At 36.1% G+C, this 16,985-nt stretch overlaps 1 protein-coding gene across 2 annotated transcripts in view; it reads left to right on the top strand.

The window, feature by feature from the left end:
- Positions 1-16,742, top strand: part of LOC141457867 (uncharacterized) — a 159,120-nt gene extending 142,378 nt beyond the window's left edge. For both annotated transcript variants that reach the window (XM_074135196.1, XM_074135195.1), the window contains one exon: positions 14,996-16,742. In XM_074135196.1, coding sequence (XP_073991297.1) covers positions 15,038-15,619 — 582 coding nt within the window. In that variant the 5' untranslated portion in view covers positions 14,996-15,037 and the 3' untranslated portion in view covers positions 15,620-16,742. The remainder of the gene's footprint in view (positions 1-14,995) is intronic.
- The last annotated feature ends 243 nt before the right edge of the window (positions 16,743-16,985 follow it).

The raw sequence follows: 16,985 nt of genomic DNA, 5'->3' as shown, positions 1-16,985 counted from the left end.
CATGGAACCCCCTATATAATTTTCCGAAATCTCCAACGACCCCCATCATAAAAGTAATTTTCAGTTAATTAAAAATAAAACTATCTATTAGGTACTGCGTTTGTACATTCATTTTATGATTTTAAACATTTATTAAAGCAATTTTACATTGTGTAACAAATAGTTTTATGTAAAATATCTTAATGTTAAAATTTAAATACCTTAATATTTATTAAATAATAAGTAATTGTAAATAAGTAAAGTAACTACAGTATTGCTTCTTAATTAATGAGATGGGTGAGCCTGGTGTCTCTTTGCAAAGCTCATTATATTGGTTTCGAAATTGTTTTTCCTTCGACCCTTGTCACGAATCGACCCCTACTTTTGTTAAATAGACCCCTGGGGGTCTGTATAGACCACTTTGGCGACCTCTGGCCTAATTTATGGGTAATTGGTGGTATTGTTTCTGTGAAAACTAGAAAAATAATATTTTATGCCAACTTTTGTAAATTATTTTTATACTGATAAAGGCAATATAAAGGCCATGTTAGATTAGATTAGATTCAGCTAGGGCGGCCCTCAAGGCCTACGCCACTGCGATCCCTTTGGATCTATTGTGGCTCCCCAGCTTTAGAGTTCGCCCTCCAGACCTGTCCTTTTAATCAGACTCTTAATTCTGGAGAGCGACTCTTGGGTAAAGCTCACAGGCCTTGGTTTTTCCTCCCCGAGGAGTAACATCCTTAGCCAGGACAAGCCCCTCACACTGACGCAACACGTGCAGTGCCCGTTTCCTCCTCCTCCTCTTCCTGACAGAACCTACAAAAGGTTAGCCATCTGTCAGGCCCACGCAATGCATGTATTTTCTCAGCCTGCAGTCAGTGGCCCAGTTTAATAGTCCTACAATTATCCTTATATAACCCCACGACTTTTTGACGGTTTAATTCTACAGTCAGCCTCGGCGAATAGCCTCTAATGAACTCCTTCGCCTGTAAAAGGCCATGTTAAAAGGAGAGCCTAAAATTACCTGATTATCGACCAATATCAATTATTATATTAGAATAATACTGAATACATTCTACTACTTACAGACTTTCTTGATTTCTACCTCTCCGTCTTTTTCTTCAAAAATGATCTGTAAACAAAACACACACCTGTTAGATTAAGGTAAATGTAGCACATAAAACGGCATGCACAAAACACGATACATATATCTATATATAAAATGCAAATGCACATTTTAAAAAAAATAAAACTGTTAACATCATTATGTTGAAAATATTTATGCAATGGAATAAACTATAGAAGAACAAGATCACTAGAAGAGGAATATCTCTAGGAGAAGAAGGAAGAAGAGGAAGCTGTATTCATGAATAATGCAGGAATAACTGAGTGAATGAAGTTGCAACAGTCGGCTGAACACTAGTAATATATCAGTTAAGTCTAGGACGTTGAATAAATTATATTTACTTTTATCTGAAAAATAAAACTGAATGAAGAGATATAAAGAACTGACCAACACCGGATATACCGTGGGCCATTGGTAAATCGAACTAGAGTACGTGTTGAGCGGAAATAGGTATAGAAAAAGTGATGACGTTTCTTCCGTACTTACAGGCAGGAATTGTTTTACAAGAAATGACAGAACACGAATTAATCTCAAGATAACAGGAAGTCTCTTTTAACTTTTGCCGGAAGTAGAAAAAAAAAATCGAAAAGAAAACAAAAAGTTGCAAAGGATTTGATACTTTTTGATTTGACCAGTTAAGCGTGTTTGGACGTGTACAAGTCAAACCAAAATCTCAATTACAGGTGCGTTCGACGTGTACTATACTCGTGGTGAGAAATATCAAATTGCCATTAACTATAAAAATCTCGACATTTTAATAAAATACAATAAGAATATTATTTGGTGGGATGTTTCCTTTATCTTACCCAATAGAACTGCGGTGGGAGTCAGCCAAATTGCTAAGTGGTTGGTACATGTTTGGTCTCCGCATTAGAGATTGGGGAATTACGCACCCAAATAGAAGCTCTCCAACCCTTGTGCAATGCCCGTTTATTACCTCTTAGATAGAGATTCAGATCTCACAGTACGAGCATGATTTCATTTTGCACAGAATTCAAAAAGCTCTTTTCTTCCTTGTGCAAAGCTCTTGCATCTCTAGTTAACTAGAGCAGGGGTCGGCAACCCGCGGCCCGCGTGCCGCATGCGGCTCTTTTATCCAAGTTTTGTGGCTCTTCAGTCTGTCCAAAATATACGTATTGTATATTTCAATTTTATTGAAATAAATGAAAATTTCATTTATTAAAGTAAAGATATTTTTCCAAAAAGAATTTTAAATGAGATTTGGTTTGAAATTGAATAGAATTATATTAAAATACAGTACGTAATATATAGTACTGCCGCCATTTTCATTCAAACTCAGGTTTAGTTATTATTTATTTGTTTATTTACTTTGCAATATGTGAAAATAAATATATAAAACATTTAAATGTTATTGAATATCATAAAATAATAATTTGTGTATACAAATGATCTACAGAGTTTGTTTACACTATCATCCTTGCGGCTCTTGGTAAGATTTATTAAAATTATTTAAGGTGAAATGGCTCTGTACTTACAATAGGTTGCCGACCCCTGAACTAGAGCAATGCATTCTACGTGAAGAAGCGGTGCATAGATTTTTGAATGAGCACAGAATGCCCTGGTAATCTGTAAGCCCCCAGAGAGAGAGAGACTGCAGAAAAAGGTGCTTGCAGTGACTATTAAGACGTTACAGTGACTTTTGGGTTGGTTGCCCAGCGTTCGACGTGTATACACGTCCATTGTCTGATTTTAATTCCGCGCACAGAAAAATTGTTATAACAGAGTTTCTAGGTTTTTTTTTCTTAAAAGGAAGTTAAGGAAACGATGATGGAACGTATTGGGGTTGTTTCCGTTCAACGTGCTCACATACTCGTCATATTTAGCTAAGAAAATGACAGTTTAAACTAGAATTTAAAATTATACACGTACCAAAAGAAAAGTGTGAAAAGGCTGATTAAATCAGCCTGATTTCAGCTTCACTTTCTGAGATAAAAGTTTAAGTGATTTAGTTTTTTTTTGAAGACAAACCGCACGGAGAGCCAATAGTAATTTTTCTTTTTAATCTATTTACAATTACTGAAGGCTTTCTCTTTTTTAATTTCGGTGTGACCAACCACAGTAATGGAATAACCCGCTTCTGCTCCTATTAAAGAGATCAACTGGTTTGTCCTCTCTCTCTCTCACTTCGTAAATATCATTTAAAAGACTTAGAAGACACTTTTCTTAACTACCAGGGAAAGCTAAGGTCAATTTTCCAACTTTCCCAACTTGATTTTTTTTTTTTTTATGAGGGAGGAAAATTATATTGTTTCTATCCAAGGAAAGTATTTAATTAATGAAAATTTGTCACGATTGAATAATTATCGAGCAAGTTGAACTTTTCTTTTAAAACTGGCGTTCAAGCCAAAAAAACTTTGCAACCGGAAGTGATAATGAGTTTTAAATCGAATAACCAAGTTTGAGTAGGTATTTTTGAGAATTTCCATTTCAAGAGATGTTCTTGAAACAAAATCTTCTTTTTTTTTTCTTTTTTGCGAATCAGATTTTTCAATTTTGTATTTCCACCGGAAAAAAGCTAGTTTTTGGGTGTCAAAACGATATATGGGAAAATCGGGGGAAGTTCCGATTTAATATTTCGATAGGTGCATTCAGTCGAGTTGTGGTAATAACATTTTTTGATTCGCATAACACCGGATTTACGGAATTATTTGCTGCCCTTTTTTTTTTTTTTTTTTTTGTATTGACTTCGGCAGTAGCCCGGTTTCCTGTTGGGCACCCAAAATGTTTTTCAGAAAAAATAAAATAATCCATAATCCTTCCACAAACTTCCTTTATATCAGCAAATAATAACAGATTCTGTATTGGATTGCCACGCGGAGTAACCAGCTGCTGTGGCCCTTAGATTTTCTCTTCCTAGGAGCTTCTTACAGACAACACTGTCCGGGTGATGGACAGTGTTGTCTGTAAGAAGAGAACACTGTCCGGAGGCCGTACAGTGCACTGAAAAAAGCTCCGGGTGCCAATAACCTTAGATGTTGACTCATTTTTAAATCATTGAAAAAGAAAATAAAAAAAAATAGACTCTGAAAATGTGGGTTTTTTTTTTTTAACCCTTCCGGTTTTGGAGTTTCATCCATCATCAGAGGTTAGTTAATTTGTGGGAAAGAGAGAGAGAGAGTTGTGGAATTCTGACAGTGTACCACGTAAAATTAGGCGAGAGATCGTCCTCTCAAACGTGTGCTTACATTTATATATACGTGTATATATATATATAAATTAGCACAAATAAACAAAAAAGTGGAGCACCAACTTAGAGAGTTCTTCTTAATTAATCTTCATTTTGAACCAAAGATAATCTAAGATTAATAGTTATTTATTTATGAAAACAACCTCTGACATTTACACTCAAGTAGAGTAGCCGCTTTCTGCACCTGTTCAGCAGAGAAACTGTGATCTCATAAATACCTGCGATTTTTTCCATTTACGTGCGTGTCCCCATTTGATTACAGGTACCATTATACACGTAGCCCCCAGGTATGTGCCCTTTCTCTTAAGATATATTAAAATGACAAGTTGTCATAAATAATTTTCACCTTCACCAGGATTTATTATTGGCTTAAACTAACCACTCAAGTAACCACTGAATCTACAGCAAGGGACAGCCAATGGTAATTACCAGTTTATGATTTTTTTTTTAAATTATTATTAAAGATAACTTTATAATTTCTCTTTTTCGCTAAAAAAGATCGCTATCGTTCAGCTTTTCGCCCTGAGTGTTTGAGCGTCAACTACCGGTTCCGTTTGGGACCCATCAAAGAATAACCTAATTGGTTAAATCAGGTAACCAAAAGTTAATGAACCATTTTCAAGTTTATTGTTTTTGGTTGATCAATTTCCAACGATCTTCTTTAAAGTACGTAAACTGCTCTTTTTGCACTCAGGTAAATCTAAAACTCTAAATTAAGAACCAGCCAAAAGGAATTTTACTATTTAGTTCTGAGGGTTAAGCAACAAATTACTTATTTCAATCGATTTTAACGAAATCGATTGAATCGGCAGTGCTATTTTTTCGAAGTTATTATTTACGAAGTTTTTTTTTCTCTCTCCAAAATGTCTCTTATTTGTCTATGGGTTCGTATTTGTGAACGAAATGTGTCAAAAATAAAACAGAAATTGAAACGTTATATTTGGATTGGTTCCCATTATGATGGATAACAGAACTGTGACGATTAAATTCCTAAACCGGAAGTGGCACAAATTTTTGAAGCGCCTAATATACTTTACTATATAATTTCTTTTATTAAACATTAAATAAAATCCAAGGCCTAGACCAAGGGAATAGAATCCACTAACCAACAATACATCTTAGCATTGCGGGTCTAGCCTATAGCCGCCTAACATACTTTACTATAAAGTTCTCATATTAAACATTAAATAAAATACAATGCCTAGATACCGGGAATCGAACCCACTAAACCAACAATACATCTTAGCATTGCGGGTCTAGTCTCTTAACCGCCAAACATACTTTACTACAAATTTCTCATATTAACCATTAAATAAAATCCAAGGCCTAAGACCGGGGGAATCGAACCCACTAAACCAACAATACATCTTAGCACTGCGGGTCTAGCCTATAACCGCTCGGCTACCATGGCGCCCTATTATTCTGAATTAATATTAATATTTTGGTACTTCACGTTAAGCTATGCCTTAAAAAAAGAAAAACAGGCGAATTAATTACTTCACTATGAATTAAGTAATGAGCTCCTCTTGAACAAGAAGATAGTACAGGTTAAAAGAAAACAATACAATTTACAGTTAGAGTAGACATTAGCGAGACTAAACAGTCATGATAGTTCACAAAGATGTCGCCGATGTTGGGTGTCCTAGTTCCAAATAACAATAGAGACACAATTACTGCATTCTCGCTAAGTGCACGCCGGAAATGAAAGATGACAATTTTCAGAGGTTGTTATTACGAATGAAGTCTAAATGTGACAAGCAGCCTCGGTAGAGTACATGGAGTGAGAATGGGGGGTGTTCGGGGATGCTGGGCGATCTTTATCTCAGCTCTTCACTGTCCTAAGGATAAATCCAAAGTTGAAAAACTTACCCTCTTACAAGGGTTAGAGAAAACGGAGAATAGTTACTCATTATAAAAGTGGGACAAGTTTCGTGTTCAAATACTGGAGTCCAGGTTGTGCCCAGATGAGTCTAGCCAGATTCAGCGACCGGACGAAGAAGTGAATACATTGAATTATTCAGGAGTGCTTATTAAATTTCTTCTGCAATCATTCCTATAATCTAGAAGATAGACTCTAAACTCAGAAGTAAAGGTTACCCGTTGAAGATGTAAGCTAATCATTGAATTGGTTAAAGTTGAGTTTTAGAATTTAGGATGTACAGGTTAGAAAATTGTGAATTGTAGTAAAAGGCAGTCGTGTGAGTGATTCACAATTTATTTTATTTTTTTCACCAAAAACCTAATTAATATCAAAAATTGAGTTTCCCAATATTTTAGTACCAATTAACCCAAATTGATAATTAGGAACATTTGATAAAATAAGTTATTAAGGTTATCAATTTTACTACCACACAATTTCCATTCAAAAACTTTCCCCATTAAAGATAATAATTTTGGCCTGTAATTACATTTTGTAAGTATATTTTCAGCATTGTAATAATATCTGTAATTTATTACGTATTTAATAGCCTAATGTGAGATATAGACTTTCTTTAATTGTAATTCTCAAAGTTGAACTCTTTCTTAAAAACTCCAAGTTTTAAAATATATTCAACTTTTACAGCAGTTTTGGAATAAATGTATAATATAATGGGTGCCACCATAGTAGCCGAATAGATAGTACTTGGTATTGTGGGTTCGCTTCCCGATCTAGGCATTCGATTTTTTTTTTTATTTTAAATTTTTCACTTTTTTTGAGATTAACTTCCAGATGGCTCTAAAAGGTAGTCTTAATTCTAAAGGACGAAAGGACCATTTTTTGATAATCATCATCTATCGCTAGATGTAGTTAAATCAGTTTGCAAGCAAGTGAAGTCAAAATCTCTACCCCCAAACTGATTATTCTGCTTCTGAAGTAGCTTGAAAGTTTGAAACTAGTCAGAGATAAAATAAACTTGCGGGCTACAATGGATACCGGTCAGAGATACAATAAACTTGCGGGCTACGATGAAGACCAGTCAGAGATACAATAAACTTGCGGGCTACGATGGATACCGGTCTCAGATACAATAAACTTGCGGGCTACGATGGATATCGGTCTTAGATACAATAAACTTGCGGGCTACGATGGATATCGGTCAGAGATACAATAAACTTGCGGACTACGCTGAATACCAATCAGAGATACAATAAACTTGCGGGCTACGTCGGATACCGGTCAGAGATACAATAAACTTGCGGTCTACGTCAGATAACCGTCAGAGATACAATAAACTTGCGGGCTACGTTGGATATCGGTCAGAAATACAATAAACTTGCGGGCTACGTTGGATACCAGTCTGAGATACAATAAATTGCGGGCTACGATGGATACCGGTCAGAGATAAAATAAACTTGCGGGCTACAATGGATACCGGTCAGAGATACAATAAACTTGCGGGCTACGTCGGATACCGGTCAGAGATACAATAAACTTGCGGTCTACGTCAGATATCGGTCAGAGATACAATAAACTTGCGGGCTACGTTGGATATCGGTCAGAAATACAATAAACTTGCGGGCTACGTTGGATACCAGTCTGAGATACAATAAATTGCGGGCTACGATGGATACCGGTCAGAGATACAATAAACTTGCAGGTTACGATGAATACCGGTCAGAGATACAATAAACTTGCGGGCTGTTATGATGGATATCGGTCTGAGATACAATAAACTTGCGGGCTGTTATGATGGATATCGGTCTGAGATACAATAAACTTGCGGGCTACGTTGGATACCGGTCAGAGATATATTCATTTATTCAGGCCAATTTACGCTTTCGAACTCATTGGCTCTCAAATCGGATAGTGCTAGAGTAAGCTCAAAGTAAAAGATCCGCCCAATAGCAATATTGGAACCCCTTGCACCAGGAAGTAAAACAGCGTTTTCTTTTTTTTTGCCAAAATGTCGAGCAAAACGTGAAAAATTGAGAAATCCATTTAGTAAAGAAGTATTTCCTGTTTTCAAAAAAAATTATCAAAATGTCAACAATTCTTGACATGAACATGTTCTTGTTGATTACGGGAAAGTGAAAATGTAAGTTTCCATTTTTAAATTAATAAATTGTTAAATACTGTCCAATCGAACTATCGTATTAGGGAACTAACTAATTAAAAAGTTGTCCAATTTACTAAATTACATTATCACATTAGGTCGGTCTAGTATTAAATAAATTATTTTAATATTTCCTGTAAAAAATAACAATTAAGCGCTCGTTATCGTAAAATTTTGGCAATAACAATTAGTGGTGATAGCGCTGAAGTAATTACAATAGTTTAGTCGAAAAGTTCTTTGACCTAAAAGCCACAATAAATGCTAAGGGAGCTATTTTCAGCAAATTTTCAACGTAAAAGCAACAAGGAAACAAATGGGAATGCTGAAAAAGGACGCCTCAGTAATTCGCTGCGAAAACTGTTCGTTATTATTAAAGGAAATCGTAAAATGCTATTTTCGACGATGAAAAATCCAATTTGTCATAATGGTACTTCCGCGTGGGGGAATTTTCTTCACTAGATACGTCACATCTCGTGTAATAAAGTCTGAGCTTCCGGCCAAACAATCCAATTTTAAAAAAACAATTTTTTTTATTTACCCACGAAACCTTAAAAAGCCTTAGCTCGAAACTCCAAATCGACCATTTTTGTCAATTACACTATTACCACTCATTAAAAATGTATATACGGGTTGTGGCTATTAAATAACGAGACTGATGCTGCTACACAACAACTATGCATGCGTCAAATCCTAACGACCGACACAGCTGTGCAGCGTAAAGCCTTCTCTTTCGATTGTGCAGCGTGTCTCACGTGTTTGTAGAGAAATCTGTCTGACCGGAACTGCCGTTTGTGTACCACAGGTGTTAGTTTCGTTTTGCCGAAAACATGATACTACACATGTTGTAGTAGAGCAACGAATTGTCGATGAAATTTCACATGAAACTGGGTAAAACCGCTACTGAAACTTATCTTTTATTAAAAGAAGTTTATGGCGATGAATGTTGTATCACGTGCGCAAGTTTCTTGAGTGGTTCAAGCGTTTCCAAGATGGCCGAGAAGACTTCGGAGATGATGACCGCCTCGGATCGCCCCTTCCACGTCCAAAACGGATGAAAATATCGATTATAATTGAATCAACATTACTACCGCGTGAGGTGCTTGCTCAACTCCGTGAAAGAGTAAGGGACAAAAAACGACCCCGATTTGTGGGAAGAACAAGTCATGGGTTCTCCAACGCAAGACAACGCACCAGCTCACACTGCATTGTCTGTCAAGAAGACGTTTCTAGCCAAGTACAACATCCCAGTTTATAAGGCCATCCGCCTTATTCGCCTCACCTGCCTTACCTGCCCCCATGTGACTTTTGTCCTGTTCCCTAAAGTCAAAAGGAACACGATTTCAGTGTCCGTTGAAGCTGTGAAAGAAAAAGCGGCACGCGTCATGCAGGAGCTCACAGAAAAAGACTTCCAGCACTGTTTCTGAACAATGGTAAATTCGCATGGAGCGTTGTAGGGCTAGGGGTAGGGTGTATATTGAAGGTTATAATAACTAAATATGTATAAATTTAAAATAAAATGTTTTATAGCAATAGTCTCGTTATTTAATAGAGATTTAATAAAATAAAAAAAGTTGAAAAATCAGTTGAAATCAGCTGATTCGAGGTTATAACCTAAAAAAAAAAAGAAAATAACACTGGTTATCATATTGATCTGAACAGCTGGTCTAAAAAATAATGTTTGCCATACTTCAATTTAAAAAAAAAATCGATTTTAATTTAATATTTGTATTAAAGATTGACTTCGAAAGGAGGAAAAGGAAGGACAAGTGCCCTCTCCACCACCCCCACCCAAATTAAACCAAATAACACAAATTTCCCATGGACTTTTCAAGGATTTCGTTTCCGTTTTGTCCAACATTTTAATTAAATACCAAATTACAGTTGGAAATAAATTTAATGATATAAATTAAGGAATTTTCGTCTTTCTTTTTATACGAGTATATTTATTTATTTTAGATTATAAGTTGTATTTACGTTAAGGTCAAACCGGGCAGCAGCCTCAGTTAATTTTTGTATCTTTTATTTTACGCAGGCTGCAACGTTTTATTGAGGTTGATTTGTTAGATTCAATTTAGCTTGAAGCTAGAATTAGTGTTAATAAAACTTTTGTAAAAAAAAAAAAATAAAATAAGTGGTAAATATAAAGGTAAATTCTAAATTACCTAGTCCAGGTAAAATATTTTAATCAAATTACTGGAGTCTATTAGGAAACTTGTTGCATTCATTGCCCGTTTAAAGATCATAAATTACAACAAGAGTCTGTTATAAAACCTACTTAATTCTTTATACGCCATTTTTTGATTACTTTTTTGCACTATAATGTCCAGTTAAATTTTACTAGTGCCCCTTCAACTACTTTTTAAATTTTGTTTTGACAGAATTAATTGTAAATAATTACTTGAGCGAAAATGTTTGGTTAAAAATCTGGCCTGAATTCATTCGCTGAAAGTTAAAAAATCTCAAGTGCTTTTTCCACAGGTACTGTTAAGTTACGAGGGTCGTTTGAAAAGTCCGTGCTAAGTCAGAGAGGTAGCACCACTGGCGCGTATCGAGGTTATGTTTAGTTAGTAGCATCTCTTGGAAGAACACACACCAAGTTTCAGCCAGATCGGTCTATTTCTTTGTGTTTGGCATTCGTTTGAATCGAGGAAGTCGAGTGATTTTCAAAAAATGGACGAAAAAGAATTTCGTGTGTTTGTTTAAACACTACTTTATGAAAGGCAAAACGCCTCAGGAGACTAAAGAGAAGCTTGATAAACATTATGGTGACTCTGCACCTTCGATTAGAACAGTTTATAAGTGGTTTCAAAATTTTCGGAGTGGCCATATGGGCACAAGTGACGCTGAACGTTCTGGACGCTCTGTTGAGGTTACTACTCCAGAAATCATTGATAAAATCCATTATATGGTGATGGATGACAGAAGAGTGAAGGTGCGTGAGATTGCTAGTGCTGTGGGCATCGCGAATGAACGGGTACATAATATTTTGCATCAACATTTGGACATGACAAAGCTATCCGCAAGATGGGTGCCGCGATTGCTCACGCTTGACCAAAAACGAAATCGTGTGAAGTGTTGCAAGGACGGTTTGCAGCTGTTCCAGAAGAATCCGCAGGACTTTAAGCGTCGTTTCGTCACTGTGGATGAAACATGGATACATCACTACACTCCTGAGACCAAAGAACAATCTAAACAATGGGTTACCAAGGGGGAATCTGCGCCAAAAAAGGCGAAGACCGTTCCTTCGGCCGGAAAGATTATGGCGACTGTCTTTTGGAATTCGCAAGGAATAATCCTCATCGACTATCTGGAAAAGGGTAAAACTATTACAGGTGCATATTATTCATCGTTATTGGACCGTTTGAAAACCGAGCTGCAAGAAAAACGCCCACGATTGGCCCACAAAAAAGTCCTTTTCCATCACGACAACGCACCAGCTCACACCTCACAGCAGTTGTGGTCGCAAAATTAATGGAAATAGGGTTCCAACTCGTTTCACATCCCCCCCTATTCTCCAGACTTGGCTCCCTCGGACTACTATTTGTTCCCCAATATGAAGAAATGGCTGGCGGGAAAAAGATTTTATTCAAACGAGGAGGTGATTGCAGAAACGAATGGCTATTTTTCAGACTTGGACAAATCCTATTATTCGGAAGGGATCAACAAACTAGAGCAGCGTTGGACGAAGTGTATAAGCCTAAAAGGAGACTATGTTGAAAAATAAAAAAGGTTTACCCCAAAAAATTAAGTAGTTTTTATTTTTGCACGGACTTTTCAAACGACCCTCGTATTATCTGATTTTTTCTTTTTTTTTGTTTGAGATTCCTTCAAAATCTCGAGCTTCTAACTTCTACAAGTTTTTGTTTCTCTCTCTCTCTCGCTCTCACTCACTCTCTCTCACAAACCCTAAATTTCAGAAACATTCAACAATAACCAAACCAGATACTGAATTCATTATTCCTTAATCTAACCAAATGAATTCTCAGAAGACCCTAAAAAAGGAATTATCTAATTTAAAAAAGTTGGTAGATAAATGTGCACAGACAGAGTTTAGGAAAAGCAAAAAACAAAAAAACTCACCGGAAACATTTTCAATTTATTTCCGGTTTTAGAATTCTTTTCAAACTCTTTTCATTAACAGCTCATTCAAATTATCTCAATCATCCATAGGAAATAAGACCGTACATTATTCTGAAATGGTACTTTAAAGGTCAGCTACCCCCCCACCCACCCACCCCTCCTTAAAGGGCCTTAATCAAGTTTTCCTCGAAAAATGTTGAAAGGGGTGAAGGGGAAAGAAAACTCAATGGTGGTACTTTTATTTCAGAAATGTTTCCTGCATAAATCGATTAAAGGCAAGAAATTTTCCACCCTTTAAATTTTGTAATATAGAACTCTGCTTGTTAAATGTCTTGATAAAATTTTTCCGAAGTTTGTGGAAAGTTCTAACCTTACACAATACCGGAAGTACTCCCCCACATTTCAGAATAGATTTTTCCAATCTTCTGAGCATTCCCCCCACTAAACTTTCTCTTAAATTCGCATTTAGACCACAAGTTTTTTAATTTGCTAACCACTCTCCCAGATATGTCATGGGAAAAAGGTGTTTAAACTTGACACACCATTTTTTTTTTTAAAAAAAAAGTCACATTTTAATTATTATTCTTAGATAAATTAAGGTAAAGTAATTGCCTATTTTTTTTTCAGGCAGGCATTACGTCCAACTACCAATTAGGTGTCGTGAACGAAGGCGACTAGCAAACTTACTTTACAATAAATTTCTCATATTAACCATTAAATAAAATCCAAGGCCTAGAGACCGGGAAACGAATCCACTAACCAACAATACATCTTAGCTTTGCGGGTCTAGCCTATAACCGCCTAACATACTTTACTATAAATTTCTTTTTATTAACCATTAAATTAAATCCTAGGCTTAGAGTACCCGCAATACATCTTAGCTTTGCGGGTCTAGCCTATAACCTCCTAACATACTTTACTATAAATTTCTTTTTATTAACCATTAAATTAAATCCTAGGCTTAGAGTACCCGCAATACATCTTAGCTTTGCGGGTCTAGCCTATAACCTCCTAACATACTTTACTATAAATTTCTCATATTAAGCATTAAATTAAATCCTAGGCTTAGATTAACCGCAATACATCTTAGCTTTGCGGGTCTAGCCTATAATCGCCTAACATACTTTACTACAAATTTCTGTTATTAACCATTAAATAAAATCCAAGGCCTCTAGACAGGGAATGGAACCCACTAAACCAACAATACATCTTAGCATTGCGGGTCTAGTCTTTTAACCGCACGGCCACCAAGGCGCTTTTTAAGATAAATATAAATTATTTATTTTGTAGTAAGTGAACTCCATTAATATTCTATTATGAATAATAATTAATTATAGACACTTTTACTGCTTGCAGGTCACCTTAGTGCCTACTCAGAGCAATTTCAGAACTTTATAATCTTTAATAATATTAGACTATTAGACTATTCCCAATTAAATTAATTAGCCTAAATTTTAGTTAACTGTAAATTACACAATCAATAGCCCAATTGGTCTTAATATGGTCGCAAATAAATGGCCATTAGCCACCTCATAGGGCCTAGTATTAAGTTAATTTTCATTACCAATTACTCTACTTTCTAAAAGTCCATTATCTATTGCCTGACAATTAAAACAAAATTATTGCTTTGACAATTTTTTTTTATGTATTTTGTATATTTATTAATAAAGGAAGCCCAAAAAATAGTTATTATACAGGTTTGTATAAAATAATTGGGAACGCCATGACAAGTAAATCATACGTAAGAGAAATTATATTATTATTTATTTTATTTATCTTTCTCTTGCTAGAGTAAGAGATGTTATTGGATTGTTGCCGTTCATCTCGTTTGAATTTTCAGCTACAAAACCTTTTTTTATGTTTATAATTTACAATTTAATTCCATTGGGTGTGGGTGCTGTACAGGTCAAGGGGGGGCTGTAAATTCACCCCAAAATCAACAGGATTCTTTATTCAATAAAAAGGCCTAAACTATGTAAAATTGGCTGCTTCCAGAAACTCTTCTAATTCCATCGTGTCATATCTAATTCCTGTTTTTCACACATATACGTATACATCTCATATAGTATTTGTGTGCTAGGCGCCACAGTAGCCGAGCGGTTAAGAGACTCGACCCGCAATGCTGAGATGTATTATTGGTTTAGTGGGTTCGATTCCTGGTGTCTACGCCTTGGATTTTATTTAATGGTTAATAAAAGAAATTTACAGTAAAGTATGTTTGCTAGTCGCCTCCGTCCACGACACCTAATTTGTGGTAGTTGGATGTAAAGCCCCGCCTGAAAAAATAGGCAATTACCTTTTTTTAGTATTTGTGTGTTCAATTTTCCAATAGATTTTATTTAAATTTGTACGATTTGTGATATAATATTTGTATTGACTTCTGGTCAGCCAAATTAGGCCATTATTTTCTTCCATTCGACCCTTTATTCTCAGCGGAACTGCATCACAGAATAAAATTCTGTTTTCGGTCATTCATTCATGATTACTTTTGGAGTATAGTGTGGGTGCAGCAGGAAGTCTTGTGAGGGATCCATTAAGATGTGATTCTTTTTTTTTTTTTGTTCACAGCATTTCTTCTTGGTGCTGACGGTGATTATAGTGTCTATTTGTATGCAAGTAAGTTCATCAGACAGTGTAGACTCAGCGGGAACGGGTGATGACCAGACCCAGGATCCATCAGGAATGGAACTTTATCCCAGTGGCATGAACGTAATTACGTATAACGCCAACTCGGCAGTTGGTTCAGACAATACAGCTATAGATCTGGCAAATGTAAATGTAAACGTCGGAGGCAATAACAATGCACCAATCACTGGCACTGGGCAATTATCAACCACGCAGAGTGATGGCCAAAGCTCGGGGACGGAGAATCCAACAGTCTACACTACTACTGTTAATACTGTTTCAACAACTGCTGCAGGTAATACAAACGTGGACCAGTCAAGTCAGAATATAAAAATAGGCGGCAATAATAATGTACCAGTTTCTGGCACTGGCGGTACCTCTGCAGGAGATTCAGGTAGCACTGTTTGCTCCATAGAGGGAGAAAATAGTGATGGTGCTTATACGTACAATATCTTCACTAACCAGGCAACTACAGATAATGCAAATATACAACAAGCAAATGTGGATGTGACCTTGGAAGGCGATAACAATGAACCAATAACGGGAATGACTACGAGCAGTGGCTGATGGTGATCATCAGGCACCGGAAAGCCAAATAAGAAGGGAAATGTGCGCAAAAAGAAAATTTAAAAATACTGTATCAGCAACTCCACCAACTTATTGCTGATAAGTGGCAATGGTTAGATGAGACCAGAACAATAAATTTTTTTTTAAATGTTGCAACTTTTCGGACAACTATGTTGTCTTTCTTCAGGAACTGGTTTGTGGAGGCAGTGGAGATGGAAGGTTATGGTCCAGAAATTGTTATAACATAAACATAATTGTATGGATGTATTAAATATATGTAATAACAGACTAAAACCAAGGGGTGGGGGGCTAAAAGAGAGGAACTATTTTAATGTGAAGTTTCAGGGGAAGTGACGTAAAGTACTGTATGAAGATATGATGACGTCCTAATCAATGTAGTGGAGACGGATGGGGAAGGTTTTCAGAAAGAAGGCGATTTCAAAATGGTTTTGGGATAGACCGGAGGGGTTCGGGAAGTCAAAGGAGTGGTGATATATCGAGATCGCGTTGACGTAGGTGTAGTTTCGACTTCACCTACGACAGAGCATCTGGGGAAAAAAGTGCTAAGAACGTCATCACGTCCTCATTCAATGTAAACGAGGATTGTTTTCCTACATTTTAAAGAAAATTTGGGAATTTTATCTTTTATAGAAAAAAAAAAATTGTTTTTTCCAAAACTGAGTGTTTTTCAACGTTCCACTTTTTCGGGAAATTTTTTTGACGATTAACCCTTAATACGACTGTCCAACCTGACAGTTCCGCTATCATACGTCACTTCCCCTGAAAGTTCAGATGAAACAGTTCTCTCTTTTTGGTCCCCCTTAATTTTAGTCTGTTCTAACATATACTAAATACATTCCTACAATTAGGCTTACGTTGTAACCATGTCTAGACCATAACCTTCCAGCTCCACTGCCTCCACAAACCATAATTTTTTCACGAAAGACACCAGAGATATTGGGAATCGTGAAAATCTAAGAAATTTTGTTTCCTTTTGTACTTTTATTTGGCCTCAACCAATCATAGCCACGTTTGGATGGATTTAAATTTTTGTTGTGATTTTAATAAAAATTTGTAATTAAATTAACTTATAAGCTGAGTGCTCACTTTTCTTTTATTCCTTTTTTCCCCTTTAATTTCAGGAAGCTGCGAAAATTCAGGTTTCAATACACTCACACGAGTTTGTCTCATTACGAGTCCTAGGAAATTTTCAAATAAAAGTTAGAAAATCTAATCAGTAATAATGGATCGATTTGTTGAATTTTCTTCAACTTGAAATTATTGCAACCACATTTTAAATCGTTAACTTACGAGACCAGCTCTGATATACCAGCTTAATTTAAGACTGGAAAACGCATTGTCCAGT

This window comes from Rhodnius prolixus, unplaced genomic scaffold (genome assembly GCF_049639745.1).
Source record: "Rhodnius prolixus isolate KJV_2025 unplaced genomic scaffold, Rpr scaffold_5, whole genome shotgun sequence".
Taxonomy (NCBI): Eukaryota; Metazoa; Arthropoda; class Insecta; order Hemiptera; family Reduviidae; genus Rhodnius; species Rhodnius prolixus.
Note: the sequence above shows the minus strand (reverse complement) of the source record. Positions and strands in the feature narration are given on the sequence as shown.